This window comes from Bombus bifarius, unplaced genomic scaffold, assembly GCF_011952205.1.
Source record: "Bombus bifarius isolate JDL3187 unplaced genomic scaffold, Bbif_JDL3187 scf7180000008058, whole genome shotgun sequence".
Taxonomy (NCBI): Eukaryota; Metazoa; Arthropoda; class Insecta; order Hymenoptera; family Apidae; genus Bombus; species Bombus bifarius.
Window position 1 is genome coordinate 1,626,771 of NW_022884422.1, and position 20,642 is coordinate 1,647,412.

The window sequence follows — 20,642 nt, forward strand, 5'->3', positions numbered from 1 at the left end:
CGACTTGCAATTTGCATTCAAGACCGTTTCAAACTGATCCCTGTTTCGAGCCATATATATCATGTTAACGACATTTACGTCGGCTCGATATACCGTGCTTTTGAGCAACTCATTATTTACGCTTTAATCAATTGCTTGCTCGATTTTTCGTCCATATCGAGATATAAGCGTTTTTCCTGTTACCTCTACCGTTAATTATGAAAAAATTATATTCTGTTATGCTTCAAAGGTTGTGAACGATGGCAGTAAATAGCTTAGTATAATGATTCTCGTCTCAACATTTTCGCTGGTCAAGTCAGCGTTCCCCTCAGAAAAGATCAATCGAAATGCTCCGCTATTTTTCGATGGCCAATATACGTTTCCTCGTGATCGACTCCCAAAAGAGTCGATCCTTAAACTTTTCCAAACTCATCCACGAACGATGAAGGCGTTCGAGTGAATCGATGAATACCCTAAACCGTATTCACCAATCCCTTTTGTGTCCGACTCCACTCGAACTGATTCGCAAAACGTTCTGGTTCCATCTATTTTTCCAGGCTCGTTGATTTATGAAGCACCAAAAGGATTCGGTTACGACAAACGGGACTCGTTTACCTTTAACTGCAACTGTGCTTTGCCCGTTCCATTTTTTACCCTTCTCCGTCGTAGTTTCTTATATAACGCGATATGCGCGTTAAAATAAGTGTTAAATAAATCCAGCCGTGCCCGTCGGTGAAGTTTAATTACTCGAGACCGTCCGCGTTCGAGCCGCTTCAAAATCCAATTCCATCTCCGTAGAATTCTAATTATCGTGCGTGTAATTTATTTTATGGGCCCGGCGTATAAATTTTACGCGCTCAGGCGCATCTGTTTGAAACTTGTCAAACGTTACGCCGCTCGACATTATACAGAAACTCTGTGAAATTTCCGCGGAGAAGATGAGAGCAAGTAGGAGAGAGAAAAAGCGACGAGATAGAAGGAGAGAGGGCGGGAAGGAGAGAGAGAGAGAGAGCGAGAGAGAGAGAGAGAGAGAGAGAGCAAGAGGAGAGAATCCAGCCCTTTCTCGTCTTCGACGCCATGTTACACGCGAGTGATCCGAATATCACGGCCGAGTGTGTTCTATTCGCCTAGTACCTCGTAATTTATGTTCACAATCAGACCAGCATCCATCGCGGAGTACATGCATCGGTGCAAACGGACCAAACGAACATGTACAAAGTGACACTGGCACCATCTCAGAAGTCACTACACAGATAATGCTTTGGGACAAATGCTATGCGACAACGCTTTGACTTTGATATTGATCAAGCTGGTATATCGAATGACATCGCCACGTGGAACTAGTTTATGAAAATAACCAACCGTAATGTTACAGTGATTGCGCTTTTTAAAGATCCTCCTAGTGTAAATATAATTTACGTTTAACGATGCCATCTTTGGCGGTCAAATGCTGAATACGATAGCGAATCACGGAGATATATAAGCAAATTATCGAGGAAATCGATGTTAGTGTTTCTTTGTTCCCTATCTCCGTGTGACCATGGATTCTGCGAGGTATGGACAATATTTTAGCGCTACTAAAAAATTTTATGCGCGGCTGTAAAAGCATTTATTGGATTATTAAGCATTTTATAACTTCAGAATAAAGCATTATTCGATTGAATGACTTTCAATCGAATGACTTCGAATAACCTTCGAATAACTTCAATAACTTCAAACAATCCTCAAACGTCTTCAGTACTCTTTCAATAATCTCAATGATCATATTTTTATGATAACCTCTCAACTGACATAATATTTTCTTTTCCATTGAACTTCGATTCGCTTTGCCATTGAAGCGGTTCTGCTGTGTTTAAATTAAAAACTATTGCCACACATACTTTTATTTCTTTCCTTTACGCGCGCAAGAAGTCAATAAAGCAATATATGAGTAATACGAGGAGCAACGTTAAAACGGTCATTGAACAATTCCAGAGGCTTGGAAGTGAATTATTTTCTTGCCGTAACGGATTCAACGAGATGCGTAATTACAACCGCGCATATTTTACGAGTTCGTACCGACATCCCCAGGAATTCCCGTTATTAATCCAGCTCATTATATGATACACTAACGTAGGAGTACTATATGACGTATTTATGGGACCCATAGAGACAACGTCGGGATTAAGCACAATTAATCGCTCTTTCTGAAGTATAAACGCCCGAGTAATATATTTTATATAGATACCTAGCTGTATAAAAAATGAAAGATACGTGGATGAATTTCGAACGTTTAAAGTTTGGTATTTTACAACTTATTTTTACGAAGAATTAACTTTAAATATATGTTTATGTCTTTGTCCTTGTTGCATTCCGTATGACGTATCATGAATTTATACATTTTTTTAATACAATACTAAACACGAAACCAAGGATGTGACATATGCACCAACCATCAACGTTTTATCCGCAGACCTCGAAACTTTAAAGCCTCATAACGCCATGAAAAATGGGTACGGTCGATGCAAAATAAAAAGCGTCGCCAAGACGAGAGCGTCAATATAGCCATGCAAATAGCTTTATACGCGTCCTTATCGCAATGCACTTGTACGTAACAACGCCTCTTGGTGCTGGACCAAGATACACATGTAAATTTCATTCTGTCAGCTTTGCTCAAGAATGAAAATTACTCGCGTCTCCATAATACCGTCTGAGAGCCAGCCTGGAACTTTGGAAAAGGATAAATTTTGCACGAGCCAAAAATCTTTACCTTGGCAGAAAGTAAAATATTTTGCAGTATTTTATATTTGATTTTAGGCATTGATCCTGAATAATATTATTTAAATTTCATGAAGATCAAGCGTCGAATTTTGTTGTCATTCTAAGCAAATTATATTGCGATCGAATTACATTGCGATTAAATATTGTTAATCGATGAAATGATAAGAAAAAATATATGTTGAACGATATTTTGCAAGTATCGTTTTTGACGATACACGCGGCGGTATTTTAGCAGCTAGAAATGCAAGTTTCTGGAAGCAACACATGGAATAGGTGTCCTAAGTTTTGTTGGTCCTGCAAAGTTTCACGCGGATAACGCCGGTGCAGAAATGAATAATTAACGAAACAGAACGGAGCAACGTCTGAGTTAAAAGTTAGTCAACCGTGGCCTGTCGTTCCTGAGGTGAAGATCTCCGGTGCAGGGTCACTAATTACATCCAATTGTAACTCTATTTCTTTCTCCAGTTGTAGCGCTTAATTCAATAAGAAAGATCATGCGTTCCGCAAGAGAACCGACGTTTATTTTATAACGCACAATTCGCTTTTAAAATATTTATTTCTTGCTGGTGAATTTTAATCGACCGTTCTAATTTCTCATGCTCTTTGTTTAAAATCAATTGCGGAGCAAAGCAATTACCAACCAATACTCGCTATTGTATGCTTCAGATAGGCAACCTAATAACGAATTCAGAACGAAAAATTGGACGAGGACAAATATTTTCACGCACAATAAACACTGTGTGAGAGTGCACGAGATCGAAAGTCAACCGCTCTCAAAGAAATAATTGATTAACTTTGAATTCAAATGCCAGTTATTCAGAAAGCAAAATCGTGCTAACGTTTCAAAGCGGTAACAAACGAAAGCATTGTGTTTCTTTGTACATCGAATAATATGATCATTTCTCTGCAATAAAATTCTCCTCTTTGCTCGATACCAACCAGAAAAGTTCTGTTTCAATAACCTGTAGTTCTTGGCGTCAATGATAACTTTATACATGCATACATGCCGTTTGAGAAAAAGACAAATCGCGAAATATTCCACGTTGGCTTTGTAAGAATATAGAATACGTATGGTCACAGAAAAGTCTGATGTTTTCCAGTAATCTTGAGTTCAATTGATTCCACGATCCTCTATAAAGAGGATGCTGGCTGTGGCAAATCTCGAATTATTTATTATTACTACTTTACTCTGTTATTTTTCTCTTTAATTCAAGAAAGGTTCCCTTTCTTTATTTGATCATTTGATTATAAAATACACTAAGGTAATGAAAATAGATTTGAAGCCTTTCCACATTGATTCACAAACTAGTTTACCTCCAAATTTCGCGAATTATGTTGAATACAAATCGCATTAACTAATTACGGACGCTATATGATGTAGAAGGCAAAATTTTTAATTTCTCGGTGATTGAAATTGCTAACATAAATTACATCCATTCACATAATAATTACCAACGGAAAGATCGCAGGTCAGCGAGCCGTTTTGGAAGTCATTTTACACCTCACTTGATTAGTCCAGTTCGATTTTTTCCAAGGTTTTCCAACATGGACATAACGATCTTTCCTTCGTTAAAATGACACGAAAAACACGGATTCGAACGTTCTCGAAACAGGACCGAAACGCAAATTCAGCCGACCATCGTCTCTCGTAACGTTAGTCGATCTTCTGCATTGTCGGCAGCAAAAGCGTGTAATTTCATCGCCTCCTTCGTATCATTCGAGCTGAACGGGTGTAAGTTGCAGGTGCAACGTTCCACGCAAAGATAAAACTCTGTTACGTAAGCAATTCTTACGAACTTACGAGCGGGATACGGACTAATTATATTATTCTTTCCGTGTCTGACGAAGTCTATCTACTGACACGTTCATGCAATCGTTTATTCTACTGCGTGTCACATGAAAGACCAGTGAAAAATATATGTTATGCATCTCATTTTCGTTATAATGAAATACAATCACATTTGTTGATCCGATTTGCGGTATTAAATGTGTTCAATTAAATCGGATAATTGAAATCAACGTGTAATTGCCGACGCGTGAAAATTACGGACCACAGAATTGTTCAATAACGGCTCCATCTTCTAGAATAAATTTTTCCCTGTAGCTTTAACAATTACTTTGATGGATAGAGTTTGTTTGTTTAATTATTCGAAAACGTATGGCTTAATTGCACGGAACGATATATCGAACTTTGAGCGAGGGACCATTAATAAGCTTGCATATTTCTCGAACAGTTCACGATTCCGATAACGACGTTCCATAACATTTTATTAAATTATCGGTAATTCAAGGCACAGTGGGAACAGCGAACCTTTTCAAGCTGTCAGACGAATAACCAGAGAACTTAATCAAATTCCTGGCCAATGGAGGTTGAAGAGTAATTTGCAATAGCTAACGTAAAGCCTCTGAAATCGATCGTGCGCTATCGCGTGATACACACACGAATTATCATTTATTATTTAAATAACAAAGAGTATAAAAGAATCATCATACATAATGGATGATTGTTTGCAATTTCGTTTGAAATACGGTAATTTAACTGTTTAAGCTTTTCTATTGAAAATCTCTCTTATTTCAAGCTCAATTACAGAGATTCTAATTAATGCGTGCTATCACGAGTGAATCTGAAGGGTTTGTTCCATCCAATTTACCACAGACAAGAAACTAACTAGTCCCAAATGCTGGTTACGTTCCCGCGACACGTCGTTTCGACTCGATCTTTACTTTCGTATCACAGCTTTTTATTACTTGATACTCTATTCTTTATCTGTAAGCACGATATACAAAGAGTTCGATGAAATCGTACAACATCTACATTCAGTAATCGACTTTACTTCAGTGAAAACGATTTTTATTTTCTGATGGATGAAAATATCTATTATTACATACCAAATAACTACGTACCAATTTCATACGAGTATAATATATCTAAAATTGGAAACACTGAACGAATCGAAGGTAGAAGCAATCTGTTATTCGTTCCCTTGCTTTTCGACGAGAGTAATTTGTGCTTGAATCGATACCGAGCAGCTTTTCAATTTATTGAAAATCATATGTCGTCGGAACGATGGAAAGTCGGAGCGGTATGACACGCGTCGCGATGAATTTACGAGGCCCGTCGGCGAGGAAACACAGGTAGCACTCCGGACAGGTGAGAGAACGGAATGCGAGGCCATCTGTTAGTTTCAGAATAAAGTAGCCGGCGCAGGTCGATCGTAACAGAACCTCCAGGTAGCGCTTACGGCGAAGAAATCACCACCAAGAGAAAGTACATTCGCATGGTGCAATCGATGCGCGTCCATTTAAACTTGACACTTGTCAGCAAGTCCCTCATTCTCCAATGAAACCGGTTCGTCGGTCGTCCACCACGTAACCGATTACATGCTCGACAATACGACCAATTTTCAAGGAAAATCGTGTCGCATTTATTTCAAAAGAATTTCGCCTCTTTTAGTAGTAGCACTTAGCTTCATCATGTTTGGAGAAAATTAAAGTTTGCATAACAGACGCTGCGAAATTGGTTACGCAGCGGTTCTACCAATCGAAAAGGTTTTACTTTACGATATTGCAATTAAAGTATCTTTTAAATTAACGTCTTTCTTGACGTAACTAGGTTAATAACTTTTTTAGAGAAATAATCATCGTATAATCTTATCGCTTCCACCTAGTCAAATTTTCGTCCGCTCAAAATGTTTGCAATAATAAATTAAAATTGAACACTTGTACGTTGAGTTAGGCTACTTAATATGCAGTTGCATCACCGAGTTATGTCTCAGATAATTATTATACTACATAATAATTACACGGGATACATAATCTTCCGATTTCTAGTAACGAAGTTATACTAAAACCTGTGCTTCCATTTGAAATGTGCAAGAGTTCATCAAGAATCACTAAAATTGCGAGACGAAAATATTTTAGCGATTGATAGAGGAACGATCGATTACCGCGTCGTGGCTAACACGATTAATTACTTTGTCGATTCGATCGAGAATTTGTCAAATGAATAGTAATTCCTGTACTCGTTCGAAATTCAAGAGCCTCGTTGGTTTCTATGAATTTCCGATAGATTTGAGAACCAAATTGCCACCTGTCGCGTAAATTCCGATCCTTTGAAGATTAATATCATTTACATGGGCATACATACATAGTCGCTATAATGTTACGTATCAAATCTGAAGTCAAGCTCTGTAATAGCGATATCTGTCAAATGTTCGATGACACGTTTATTGTATTCTATCAATAACCAAGCGAAAAAAGAACAGAATGAAAATTCATATTTCACTCGCACGTAAGTTGCCAATGGGAATTCGTACAAGAACCGGAAATCTACACAAAAAGTATTCAAAGAGCAAGATTTTGAATTAATCTTAACGTTAACCCAAATCTTGATGAATTTTCGTTAATACAATCTTCTTCTATCTGTAACCGTTTCCAGGTCTTAGAAGGTTGAATTTTGGAGGATGATTTAAACTTCCTTTAGGATCCTTTAAACTCGAGTTGGCGTAGCTAAAAAAATATACGTATCTAGTATCATTGGCTATTCTTCAAGTCTATAAAGTTTCATCCATATCGGAGTCGAATCGTCTGTGACCTTTTCTTGTTGGAATAGCCTCGTCTGGTATTTACGGAATGGCATTTCCAAAGATTAATAACTCAAGCCTTTCACGGTCGCGACAAATGTACTGGAAATAGGAAATTAAATAATACGAAGTTAATTAATACGCGGTTCGTCCATCGATACTCACGAACATAGTTACTTAACTCTTTTTTGTGTTTTTTGTTTCTTTTATTACGAATAGGTGTCATCTTTCGAAAACGAACTCGAAAAAAAAGAACAAAGGAGCGAACTCTGTTTCGAAAACACGCGGATGGTTCAATAAAGAAAAAAGAATAGTTTATTCACAGAATCGTGGAAACTGGAGATACAAAAGAGAGTGGCGATCGTACGAAATGAATATAAAAAAATATCGTTATATAAAATCCCAATAATGTAAAGGTGAAAAAGAAAATACGTATACCTATCGGAAAATTACATTTGTCATATTTTTTCACAAGCGCCTTGAAATTCGCTGAAGGATTTGAAAATACGTATCGAAAGGAATCCGAACATATCGATATTTATATGTATTTTAAATAGGATCGATCTCGAATAGCATCCATAACTCTCGGAATTATCCTCCGCCTTCTTTTTCATATCACAGTACCTTTCCTCAGAATATCGCGGTACGATCCTTTACAAGTTTGCCTATGCATTTGTTCGTGACATCCAACGCGAGATACGTGAATACACAAGAGGGCGAATCGCTCTGGAAACTTGTACGACTTAAAAGAATATACAGAGAGTACGGGAATGTACAAGGAACGAAACTTTGCGGTAGCTCCCTCTCATCGGATTAACTGTTTGGCCAGGAACTGCGAAGAAACTTGCCCTGCAATGTCCCATTTTAAATTCGAAAAACACGCGAATCGCATTCAGAGAATACATTGTTCGGAAATTCGCTTCAATCCGCGTTCCTCCGCGTTACCCGACTGTATTCTATTCGCTAATTTCCAGATAAATTTTTCTACGTAACAAGTTGACCGACTTTTCGTTCTCCATACACGTTCATTTATTTCACTGGTTTTTCCCTCTATGTGTATTTCGTTTTTCTCGCCGTATTGATTTCCCCTGTTTGATCAATTTTCTTACGCACAACCGAATTCGATTAACTGTTCAAATACGCTTTAAGAAATCGAGCGTAGCTTGGGAGAAGTTTTGTAACATCTCGTAAAACATCGTTTTTGTTTTTACAAATAAACTAGGGCCTCGTTTAGAGCGAATTAACGTATTTGTTAACATTTGGTCCCGCGTTTCTGGCCGCGTTCGGTATAAACCAGAATCACGCACGACTAGTGCTATAATGTTTCTTTGTGCGTTGGTTCGGATGCACTCGCGGACTCTGCGTGGGCTAATGCGTGGGCGATCTTAAGCGAGATCGGGCCCAGTTGAACGAACGTGCGGTTACGTCGCATTACACTTGGCGCATTTGTACGGTCGTTGCTTGAGGGCTTCTCTCGAGTTCTCTCTGTGTGCCATAAAGCGGAGAAGCATTTAGCCGAGAGCACGCGACAAATGTCGCACCTTTGTCGAACTATAAATCGTCCCATAGATTGGTATACGATCGTTTGAATGGCACTCGTGCCAGTTTGAACGACGTTTTAGTGCTACGATATTTTTAACGACGAATAGGCGCGCCATAAACTTGGTAGCCATTTTTAATTTTGCATGAAAAGGAACCGCGTTCGCGGCGAATGGAAAAGTTACGGATTAAGTTTATTGCCGCTGTAAATTACAAATGTAATTACGTGCTATGGATATGACCCCGATCTCGTTAAATTATGTCAGTCCACTGATATCGTTATATTGTTATGCGGATATACATCGGCGCATCAATATTCTTGTGTTGTTGCATCGATATTCTAATATCGTTATATTGCAGTGTGGCTATTCTTATATGTAGTTAAACATTTTATGATCCCGATTGTAATTTTTAATTTCGCTCGGAGATATGTGTCCTGGATAAACGAACAAATGTGTGGTTGAAGTTTATGATAAATGTTCTAGATAATCGAATCATCTTACTTTGTTCATTTATCGCTCTTATGGCAAACGTGTATAATTTGGTCAAACAGGTTGATCAAGATATTAATGACACTAAGAAGTTGACAAACATACACGTGGATTTACCTGGAGAATAGACTATCTATCGGGGAAGGAGCATCTGCCGCAAGTGATGTGTATGTAACTGTACTGATAATAACTTTAGGTCACTGAGGACTATCACTTGGAGGTAGCTAGTACAACTAGGGGCGAAGTAATCGAACTTCTCGAAAATTTGATTGCATTAACTAACGTTGATAGCGCGTGTATCAACGTTGAACGAATTATAACGACTGTCTCACATATCGTGAAAGTTACGAAAAATATGCACATGCTTGCGTAGTCTTCGATAAAAAGAGGAACATATTTACTCTGTACGTATACGCGGGATAAGTGCAATTCTTTTCATTAAATCTTGTTTTCCAACACGGTCACAAAATAGATAGCTTATCGATCGACCGACGGGATGTATAGGAAACGAGATTATGAACGGAATGAAATAATTCTTAAAGCTTGTACAACTGCCGAGAGATTCATTCGAAGCACACGTAATGCAGTACCAGATAGCATTTAAATGAAAGCCAATTAAAAGAGCGGTTGAACTTCTAAACGACCGAGAAATGCGGTAGAGTAAACTGAAAGTTAAGCCGGTACTTTCGTTTATTTCCCGCGTTCCAACATGCATGATTCTCATCGTATCGAGAATATATCTTACATTTCTACGTAGGAATCTTTAATCATACTTGGAGCATCATTGAATAACTTACCCATTATGCGCCAGAAAAGACTTTGGCAAGGAAAGAGACCGCTGATGAGGATCCAAGGAGACGTCCCCTGACAGAGAATCCTCCCCCCTCGTTGGAGCACTTCCAGGCCTGGACAGCATTCCATCTTTCGGCGGTTCTATTAGCGTCTTCAAAGAACCAATCACCGCATCTTCCATTGGAGTTGACGCTCCGGAACTTTTTGCGTTCCTCGGACTTTTCGTCACCGTTCGATCGGATGTGGTGACCCAAATGTCGCTACTAGAAGACGACGATGTAGTCGACGAGGACGCGACTTGACCACTCGGCGATCTATTCATGATACTCTTCCCTTGAACCGGCGACACTTTTCTATCTTTACTTTCACAACCTTCGAAGCTGCCAGTGAATTCAGGTTTCTGATAGTATCGATGATATTCCCTCTTCTCTACGCTCGACCCGTTCCCGTTGGATCCTTCGAGAGGCGACCATCGATTCGACTGCTTCAACACGCTTTTGGGTTGCCTTTCTTGATATTTCGACGTGTTGCTGTTGTTCTGTTCCCGGTTAGCTCGATTCTTTCGAGAAGTTTCGCGATCACGGAACTCCCGATCGTCCATTCGCTCTAACGATGCTGGGGATGAACTGGCGCTTCCTCTGTTCGCGTGGTTCCCGGTGTCCGTGGGGAGTCTTTGATGAGCCGGATAGCTCTGGGATAGCTTCATAAATACCGGTGCCTGGTTAGGGGAGTACAGAGTATCTCTCTGTGAGCAATGTGGCCAGAAATCGCATGTACTGCTGTTGCAGCGTAGTTTCGTGTCGGGACTGATGCAGAAGTCGTGGTTCGAAGACGAGGGATTTGCATTCGGGGTCGTTGCCCCCCTCTGAAGCGTCTTTGGCCGTCTGGATTGTTGTTGTTGTTGTTGTTGTTGCTGTTGTTGCTGTTGCGATTGCTGCGGCTGCTGTGACTGCTGTTGCATACACATGCCGCTTGATTTCGAAGATGGCTGTTGCTTAGACGAGATAAAATAAACGTCGTAAGTGTTGGGATTGTTCCTTTGTCTTTGTTCTTGGCTGTCTTCACGGCGCTCGAAGCGACACGAGAGAAGACTCCTAGCCACTGCGCGACTCCTCGTACCGTAAAGGAACTCGGTTACTGCCTCGGTCTCGCGAAGAAGTTCCTCGTTTAACGCGTTCTCGGTTGACTGCGCTTTTCCTAGGAAACATGCACAAATATACTACAGTATACTACAGTAATAAACAGACAAAGTACAGAAGTGTAAAGAAGGTTCGGACTCTTGAATACTTATAAGATATTCGAATAATGAAATTGCGATAAAGATACGATGTTCAACTCGTATATGAAATTCGCAAAAAAAAAAAAAAAAAAAGAAAACTGCTGCTACGAATGAAACTAGTCAACGAATATACGCACTATTTTGGAGAGCATGACGTTTTCTTTCGTTGCCTCGATCGGTGGAAATTTTCACGACGACTCTGTGGCTCTCGTTAGATTCTCTGGAATGCTCCCTACTCGGTGCGGCGGTGCTGGGGGACCTCTTCTCGGGTAATTGAAGACTTCTGGATCTTCTTACCCGCGACTGATGGGAATCTGGGGACGCTTGCGTCGTTCTGGCACTCTGATGTTGTCTAGAAGCGTTGCTACGCCTGAAAGGATTGGGTGTCGGAGATCTGCCTTGTCTCTCCGCGCTGCTTGACGACGACGAGGAGGAGGAAGGCGAATTGAACGATAACTTGCCGGATTCCGAGGATCCGGGTGATCTTCTTAATCCCTGTTGACTTCTGTGATGACGGCTCTGTCTATTCGGTGAAATCCTTTCCCCATTAGCGCGGATAGACTCTGTGGATGAATTCAGCGCTATTATTGAAGAAGAAACGAGGCTTAGATTCAAAGAGGAGCTAGGATTGTCGTCCTCGTCGTCGCCGTCGTCGTATCCCTCCACCGAAGAATCCGTGTTCTCGGCCAATCTGGGCATCGTCGATCTCGTCACGCAACTATCCAGACTTCTGAAACCTACTGACGACGAAGATGAGCTCGAGGACTCTAAGTAACGTTGAACGAACTGCGACCTTCTCGAAGAGGACTGGTCTTCCAATGATTTAGCTTGCGCCATTCGATATTGTTGTTGCTGTTGTTGTTGTTGACTGTTACTGTTTTGCCTTCTAGATCTGGAAGGTGTGTTCGACGATTTCCGGGAAGATGGTGGCAAGGAACTCCAATTCACTTGATGCGGAGGCGAAGGCGGAGGACTGATGATGTCACTGTCCACTATAGCATTGGATCGTGGTAGGAACGGCGGCTTGCCATAATTGTTACGCCCGGAAGAATGCTTCGAGGAGGTCTTTTTGCCGATCACATCTTGAAAGGCAGGCGGAGGTGAGATTATCGGCGTAATCGACGGCGGAGAATAAGATTCGGGGATGCTGTGAGGAGATGTGCAGGTGCTGCTCGCTACAGATTCAAAGTCTTGACCATGCAGAGCTAGATAGTCCGGTCTCTGGGTATCTAGTCGTAGAAATTCTTCAGGACATTTCCCTGGTTCGCTGTTGCAATGATAGTCAGCCAATTTAACCGTGGCTCGTCTCGGCAACGGCAGAGTACCTGTGGTTGCCGTTACCAAGCTACTCTCATAGTTTATCCGTCGATTCTCGTCCAGAGACCTTTGTTGCACTTGCACCCAACCCGATCGACCTAAATAGACACCGTCCACCTCCCTGTCGCACCATCGCACCGGTGACAATTCCCTGCTGCAATCTCCACTGATGAAAAGTTCGCCCGAGGTGCCGCTGTTACCCGACAGGTACGAATTCGAGGATTCTCGTCGACGAGAACCCGTCACCTGTCCGTAAATTCATCGATAGAAACAGATGTCTTCCAGACATTTTGACAGCGCGTCCAAACTTTTTCAACGTTCTCTAACAATATCAAACTCTTTCCTCCCTCTTTTCTTTAAAGTCTATCTTTCAAAGGGTTATAACAATTATTGTGATCGAAGTTCTCGATCGTTAGGAAACGAGCGCGTACAACAAAAACTACAATATTTTGAAATTTAAATAAAAGGAACGAGAAAGATTGTAAAAGTTTCGAGCACAGAATTTTACGGTTTGGAGAGCGATAGTTCGCGATACTATATCGAGTTACGAATTGCGCGATATTCCGAAAGAAATACGGCACGATAAAATAATTTTTATTTTTCAAACGTTTTGTTTTACTCGCCTGTCCGTGGCTGTCCTGTCGATGCTGCTTCAAGCTGGAAGTCGACGATGCCGATGCCGTTGTGTCGTGGCGCTTCAAGGATGGTATCGAAGTACCACGCGTGTACGAGCCCCGTGCATTTCCACTTGATTTTCCTTTACTGCCAGTTTGACTTTTATTGCTACCGACGCTATATGATGAGCCTTGAGATCCAACTTCCCACGGATCGGATGTGCTGCGTAAATGCAAGATCGACACGGTTTGGCCTCTGTAAATAAAATATTAAATCAAACTTTTCATACTGATAATAAACATATTATCTGATCGTGTCTTTTCTGATTGTACGTATATATGAAAGAAGCGTGCATTCTTCGAGCATTCAATTCGAAAAATTGATAGGAAGCGTACAACGAATGAGATACATTTATTATTCATGAATATTTGAAGTTGACTCTCTAGGAAACTACCCTTACAGATAGGCCCAAATACATACGTATAATACATACATATATATATCTAAAGTTTGTATTGGTAGAACTCGATTTGAGGAGGTTGTTGCACCGTTACAACCTGGTTTCGGTGCATTTGCTCCCTTCCTCGAACCCGGATACAATCTGCTCGTATAAATATTCATCGAGACTACGCGACTGGCGATATAGATATCGCGAGATAGAAGAGGAGCAAATAAAAATGTCACAAGGGGAAAGAACGAAAGAAAACGGGGCCGTTGCATCCATCTTGCTTCGAAATGTCTACAAAGGCGAGATTCTTTCCTACCACCACCGATACCGATAGCACCACGATACCGTCGCGAAATGTATATGGCGAAAGCTGGTAACGTACGAGCCGCGGTAAAACGGATTCGTCGGCGTTTCGCGTACCAACGAGAATAATCCTACTGGTCGCGTTTCACGAGACACGAAAACGCTTCCAGTTTAACTGTGATTAAATGTACAAGGGTTTCTTTCTGTTTTCTTTACGCGTTGCGTGCCGGTACGCGTATAGCCTACTAACATAGCGATAAAACGTGATAAGAGAGTAAAAGTAACTCGATTTAAAATAGAGTAATGGAAATTCGCATTCCCAACCAGATTAACAAGAACACTTTCGCGTATAAGAGAATATCAATTTCTAGCGTCGAACAATGTTTCGATGTTACGCGAACAATCGGTGCCACGCTTTAAACGTTTCGTAAAACGCGAGTGGACAGAATGCAAATTTCGTTGCGCCCAAGTATACATATGTAGGTCGTTGGAATAAAATTTTCTCTGGCCAGCAAGTTAATTTCAGGATGTCAATGTGACGGTGTCCGGTGCTACGATAATTCACAAATGTTCCTACCGTTTATCATTAATGAATCTCGGTAAATGTAGTCAACAGTGCGAGGAAAGACGACAACGACGGCAGGAATAATCCTCCGCCGTAATGATTCATGAAAGAAGAAGCAGCTAGAGAAATGGAATCGTCGGCAAGCTTCGAGTCGCAACATAAATGGTTAAAGCGCAAGAATAAATGACATTCTAATCTTCCAAATGACTCGATTCATTTTTTAGATTGAATGACGTAGAATTGGTCGCGTACGAATTTATTAGCGAAATTATAAAATATATAATTCAACGTAAAACGTTTCGATGATAACTGATATCCATCGATTTTTCCTTAAATATAATCGTTATAGTTAATATACTGCGCGATTTTTAATCCTAAAACAGGTTACCGTAGTTCAGAATATATATATATATATATAGAACTACTTTATTCTCGTTAACAGCTATGCGACTATTTGTAGCAAGATGCAAATAGACGAATTTATATTACATGGCCTAAGTATGACGTTATTTCTGAATGACCTTATCAGAAGATATATGTGAATGTCCTGGATTAATTATATTTACCTCATAACTGACATCATCTGCAGGGTCTTTCCCTGGCTTTTACACTTGGATTAGGATTACTCTCGCGTGATAAATGAATATACCAAATATAACTGTGTCGTCGAGGATCGATGCAGCGTCATCTCGCGATCACATTAACATTCACATCGATTGAACATTCACACATCTCATGAATTAAACTTCACTGGTACTAAAATCACAGCACAGATTTAATATTTTAAGATGACGATTACTATCCTCGGAAGAAAACGAAATCGTAAAACGGAGAGTGATGTTTAACGCGAGAAAACTTCAAGAAACAAACGCACGTTTCAAGAAAGTAAGCAAGCTTGCTTTCCCGCGATCCCATTAAACTCCGTAAAAATGATCCGAGACAACTAATTAACCGTATAGGGCTTTGGAAAGAGCTCTAGGATCGCTCTCTCTGTCATTCAACCCGTTGAATTTTGTATTCCCGTGTGTAAACAAGTTGAACTCCGCAGGGTAGTTCCGAGGACAGAGCGAGCGGTGTAGGAAGCGGTTGCCTCGTTTCATTGAGCTTCATGAAACTTACATCGCGCGTAACCACCGAGTCAAAGACTACAAGAAGTAAACAGAAGAAAGAGAGAGAAAGAGTGAGAGAGAAACAGAGAAAGAGAGAGAGATAGAGAGAGAGAGAGAGCGAATAAACGTAAACTCCAAATGGTTGGATCATGGGATCGAATTCATTTTCTTTTTATCAAATCGACGTATCGACGATGCTTGTCGCCTCGGTATTAATCTCGTGACGAAACGACCTCTCTCACATTATTCACCAAAACTAATGTCGTTAATTATATTATCCCCTTCTGCTACTATTCGCTTAGTCCGACGTGTCCTTTTTTGGCCTGGCCATGTCACACCGACGAATAAAGCACTCGACGAACGGGACAATGAACTCCCTAGCCCACGTAAAAAATTAACACGTTCTGCGTCGTGTAGTTCTTTCAGTGACCCACGGTATTACTGAAGAAATTATTATCGTGCCGGTCATGATATTCATCAGACTCGATTATCAATCGAAATTATCAGGAATTCTCTTGAACTTACATTTTTCGGATATTCTTTCATTGAACGTAGCGTGACGTATTAATCTAGAGATTAACTGATTCACCTTCCTTATAAAAAGATAAGAACCCTCTAATAATAAACGAGAGCGATTATTTGTCCGATAATTTGTAACAAGCACTATTTCGAATGAAACTATCAACACGTATAGAGTTGACAAGAATCAACAACAATCACGAGCAACATTACCTGTGCAATCACGTACTACGATACATATACCAACACGCAATGTTGAAAAAGTGAAAGTGAAGTGCAAAATAATTGGAAATCGTGAATCGCGAATAACCATCGTTAAAATCGAGTTATATTCCTCTCTCATCTGCCCATCCCTTCCATGAACGAAAAAAGAAGAAATAGGAAAGACTGATGGAAATATTCTTTTTACATCGAAGGAGTACCGTACACATGAAATATGTAAATGAGGAGAACAGAGGTAACGAGAGATAGAGGGAGGCAAAAGAAAAAGAATAAAATGAAGCGAAGAATATATGAATGGAGAGAAAAGAAGCACAGAGAGAACACACGCGTTACCTGTCGCCGCGGGAGCCAGTGGCTGTGTTTGAGATGTCGGTAGAATTCGCGGCTGAACTGACTCTACGAGGCGGCAAGGCTGGAGCAGGGGCCTGACTCGAGGACGAGGTCGAAACGGGCCCTATGACGCCTACGTTGCCCCCACGTACTCCGTCCTCGACCGAATGTTGCCTGGAGGATTGCGAGCTCTGCAACAGCCAACGACGTCCGGCGCTCCTCGTCACCACCGTGGCTCCGCTCGACCCTGTTGCTTGATGGGACACCGTCCCTCCGCTGTCCAGTGACGTGCTCTGCGATCAGAAATTCAAATCAGCGAGGTTCGTTCGATCGTTGTCGCGGTACAAACTCGGGAGGGGGTTACTTTCAATTTTCCAGTAGTTTCGTAGATATGGCAATGGAATATTATAAGAAAGTGTAGTTACGGAGATAAGAATTAAGCGTTGACTTGAGTATCTCAGGCGAAGAAGAGATGGAATATTCCATCGCAAAGTTTCAATCGTAGAGTTTTGGGAATGTTCTTTGGCATTTTATGAGATGCTTGGTAAGACTAGGTTGATATTTGGAAGATTGAAAGATTAATATAATACATGATTTGGATTGTGGACCTTGGATACTTCCTATCCCTATGATTCGTATTCTGATGAGTTTAAAGTTAAAATAAATGGGTAAAATAAATAGCAATTGTCAAATGCTATTAAACGCTACTTAAGAGTAAGCAGCGTTCAATAGTATTTTCTATTTCAGTATTTCATATTTTACGGACGTAGGACACATTTAGCACAAGACACTGTAAACGATGTTCCCTTAATGCGGCCACTTGGATGCGGTTAGAATAAATAGGAACGTATTTGACTTCTTTTCTTTAGCTTTTGCAATTATTCCTTCGATGGGGAAGCTAATCGATTCAGTATAGGCCGTCGCTCGGAGGTTTCTCATTGGTCTCGTCTATTCACTGTCTCCTTTTTATCTCTTTTTTTCAATTCGTTTTGTCCGTATCTTTCGATGAACGACAAGCTATAGTATCCCCGATCGATAGAGAATTCACATTTTTCGACAGGGGAATTGGGGATTCGATAATCGCTTCGAGGAAATCGCCATAGAATTTCTTAAGATTTCGTGGAATATCGAGAGGAGAAGGTTTATCGTCCATCTTTATGCAGCTTCGTTAATTGCATTCGTGCCTTCCTGTCGCATTATTCAAATTCCATCCACCGAACATGACTAGTTTCGTGACTGGTGCTTTTAACAAGAAGAACGTTAATTTTTTATCACAATAAGACTACACATAATTCTTCTCCTTTTACAACTAATTTATTTATTTCATATGATATACTTGATATACGTTTCGTAGTTTCACAGTAGCTCTTTATCTAATTTCATAATTATCATGTTTTTATCTACTTAAAAAGAACAAAAGTTAAACGTTATTACTCCGCTTTATTACAAAGAACATTTTTCCCATTTTACTACCTCTGTTATTTCTAAATGTTACAACTTAACCTTTTGTTTCCAGTGACATCTACGAATCTTGATGAATAGAAGGATCATGAAACCATTTTAGAGAATTTACCACAAAAAGAGGTTTCTGAGTAAATAGAAGGGTTATAAAACAATTTTATAAGCTTCACCATAAAATAAAATTCGTGTCAGTATGATTTCTTTTACTCGGCTGAGTTTCTAATATTAAAAGGAAAAATGATGAATATCTTTGGACGCGGTCAATATGTCGGCTTGAAAGTCATACGCATGTTTGTCGAGATTGCATAAAGGAATTCTGGAAGTCGTAGTGACGAGCGGCGGCGCGTCGCTACACGAGATGAACTGTAGTTTATAAACTCACGGTTACGCGCAACATAGGTTGCCGCTGTTTCTACTTCCAAATACGGACGAGGTGCGAGAGACTGGCTACGCAACTCCTTCGATGAAAGTATTTTTATTTTCGTTGTGTGTTACGCCGAAGAAACCCGTCTTCACTTGGCGATCCACCGAGAATCAAGAGGGGACGAAGCGAACCGGTGAACCTATCGCTTGGAAACGCTGTGTCGATTAGATTCTCGCCAATTAATCGTGGCTTATCCTTTCCCTATTTCATCGCCACCGATCGGAATTGGTGCCGTTGATAAGAAATACGAGGAAATCGACGTCACAGCGGTGTATTTTATTACGCGCACGCGTTGGATTTCTTTCGGCAATTTCGGTTGTTTACCTAACCTGGAAAATTGAAACGACCGCGCGTCTCGAAACAGGATAGAAATCGTCTGAAATATCTAGGCCGAGTCAATAATTTAACCGCTGTGAATGAATTTATCGTATTCCTACGACGAAACTTTGCCTTGTCTGAGTCTCTGTATCTTTGGAATTCGATGCATTTAATCGGTTCCAACTAAAAAGCTCAACAAACTTCCTAATAAACGTGAATTATGATTAACCTATTTGAAAGCGGTAACGCACTGGCTGTGTCGCGAGAAGGAAACCGTGTTGCTATTATCAAACAACATTGGAAACACAATTGGAGAAGTAAGTTGGCGCAGAGGAAGTATGCAACAAATAAATAGAGTATACGTGGAGCAGAGAACGTCGTGAAAAATTAAAAAGTAATATTGGCTTCGAGAGAACATCGAAATGTCGGTTCTCGCGTATGTATCGTGTTATAGTTACAGGTCTCAAATGGATTAAATTTTTATGAAGAACAGAATTATCGAATACTTACGTTTAAGTGATTTTTCCTGGATGTGACGGAAGAATCCTGCGAGGAGCCCCTCGAGTAATGCCTGGAGAACACTTCCGCGAGTCTGGACCTTCCCGAATTAGTTGCGTTCGACTTGGATTTGTTCGGCGAGGATTCATCGCCGGTTTTAGCTAAATTCGGGTTGCTGCTCTTACGCTCCGGGAAAACTAAATGCTCGATGTTTGGCGTGTATCCAGGATCGCTTCTAACGATATCCTGAAGGGTAACGCGGCCACCAGTGCTCGGTCCGCCATTGCTGAAACAGTCCGAAAAACCGTTTCCCCTTTCCGCCAATTCTCGCGTCGCGATATCATCATATTCGTATACATCTTGTTTATTTGCAAGTCAAAAGATCAGGTACTCGTTCGGCCCGATAAGAATGTGAATCGTAGAATGTTAATATTTATAGAGGCTGCGAAGCTTGCTATTCTCCCGCAGGAAAAATCTTGTCTCAGGGGTGTTGAGATTCTTTTCGCGTGAAAGGAATTTTGTCAAGGGACGTGGAGAAAGGGTGGGCACGAACGTGAAAGAGTAGAAACAACGTGGAGGGAACAAAGGAAAGGGAGAAACAAAAAAGGGGCAGAAGGCGGATCAGTGAAATGCACGATGAATGCAATGTCGTGCACGTCGACACGCGTAATGTCGGCTTAAAAAGGTTAATTATGCAAGCCCACTGTAAGCCGCGGATAGTTTACTTTTCTCTGATATTTTTGTTTGAGATTTCTACTTTTGCTCATCATAATACGTGAAAAACGATTAAAAAGGAACAGAAAAAAGGGGGAGGAGTAAAAAGAGTAGGAAGGAAACGGTCGGATGGTAATAAAAATGTCGGCAGCAGACCGGCCTGGGATCTATTGCGAATATATGAACGAGACGAGGAAAAATATTCGATACCTAGAAAATGTTTCTTTCTACGGTCGGTACTGCTATACATTCTTTTATCCTCTAATGTGTTCGGTTCAAAAAGAAGATCAGGAAATATCAAAGACAAAAATGTAATGGTCTGATATAAAAAAGATAATTTTCGATTTCTAACCAGATGTCACAGCTATGTGTCGAC

General features: G+C 40.6%; 1 protein-coding gene across 9 annotated transcripts in view; it reads right to left on the reverse strand.

Moving 5' to 3' along the window:
• LOC117208292 (serine-rich adhesin for platelets) overlaps positions 1-20,642 on the reverse strand; it is a 134,720-nt gene that overhangs the window by 71,750 nt on the left and 42,328 nt on the right. For all 9 annotated transcript variants that reach the window (XM_033449338.1, XM_033449345.1, XM_033449344.1 and 6 more), the window contains 5 exons: positions 19,565-19,838; positions 16,855-17,144; positions 13,364-13,610; positions 11,561-12,986; positions 10,150-11,341 (listed from right to left, as the gene is read on the reverse strand). In XM_033449338.1, coding sequence (XP_033305229.1) covers positions 10,150-11,341; positions 11,561-12,986; positions 13,364-13,610; positions 16,855-17,144; positions 19,565-19,838 — 3,429 coding nt within the window. The remainder of the gene's footprint in view (positions 1-10,149; positions 11,342-11,560; positions 12,987-13,363; positions 13,611-16,854; positions 17,145-19,564; positions 19,839-20,642) is intronic.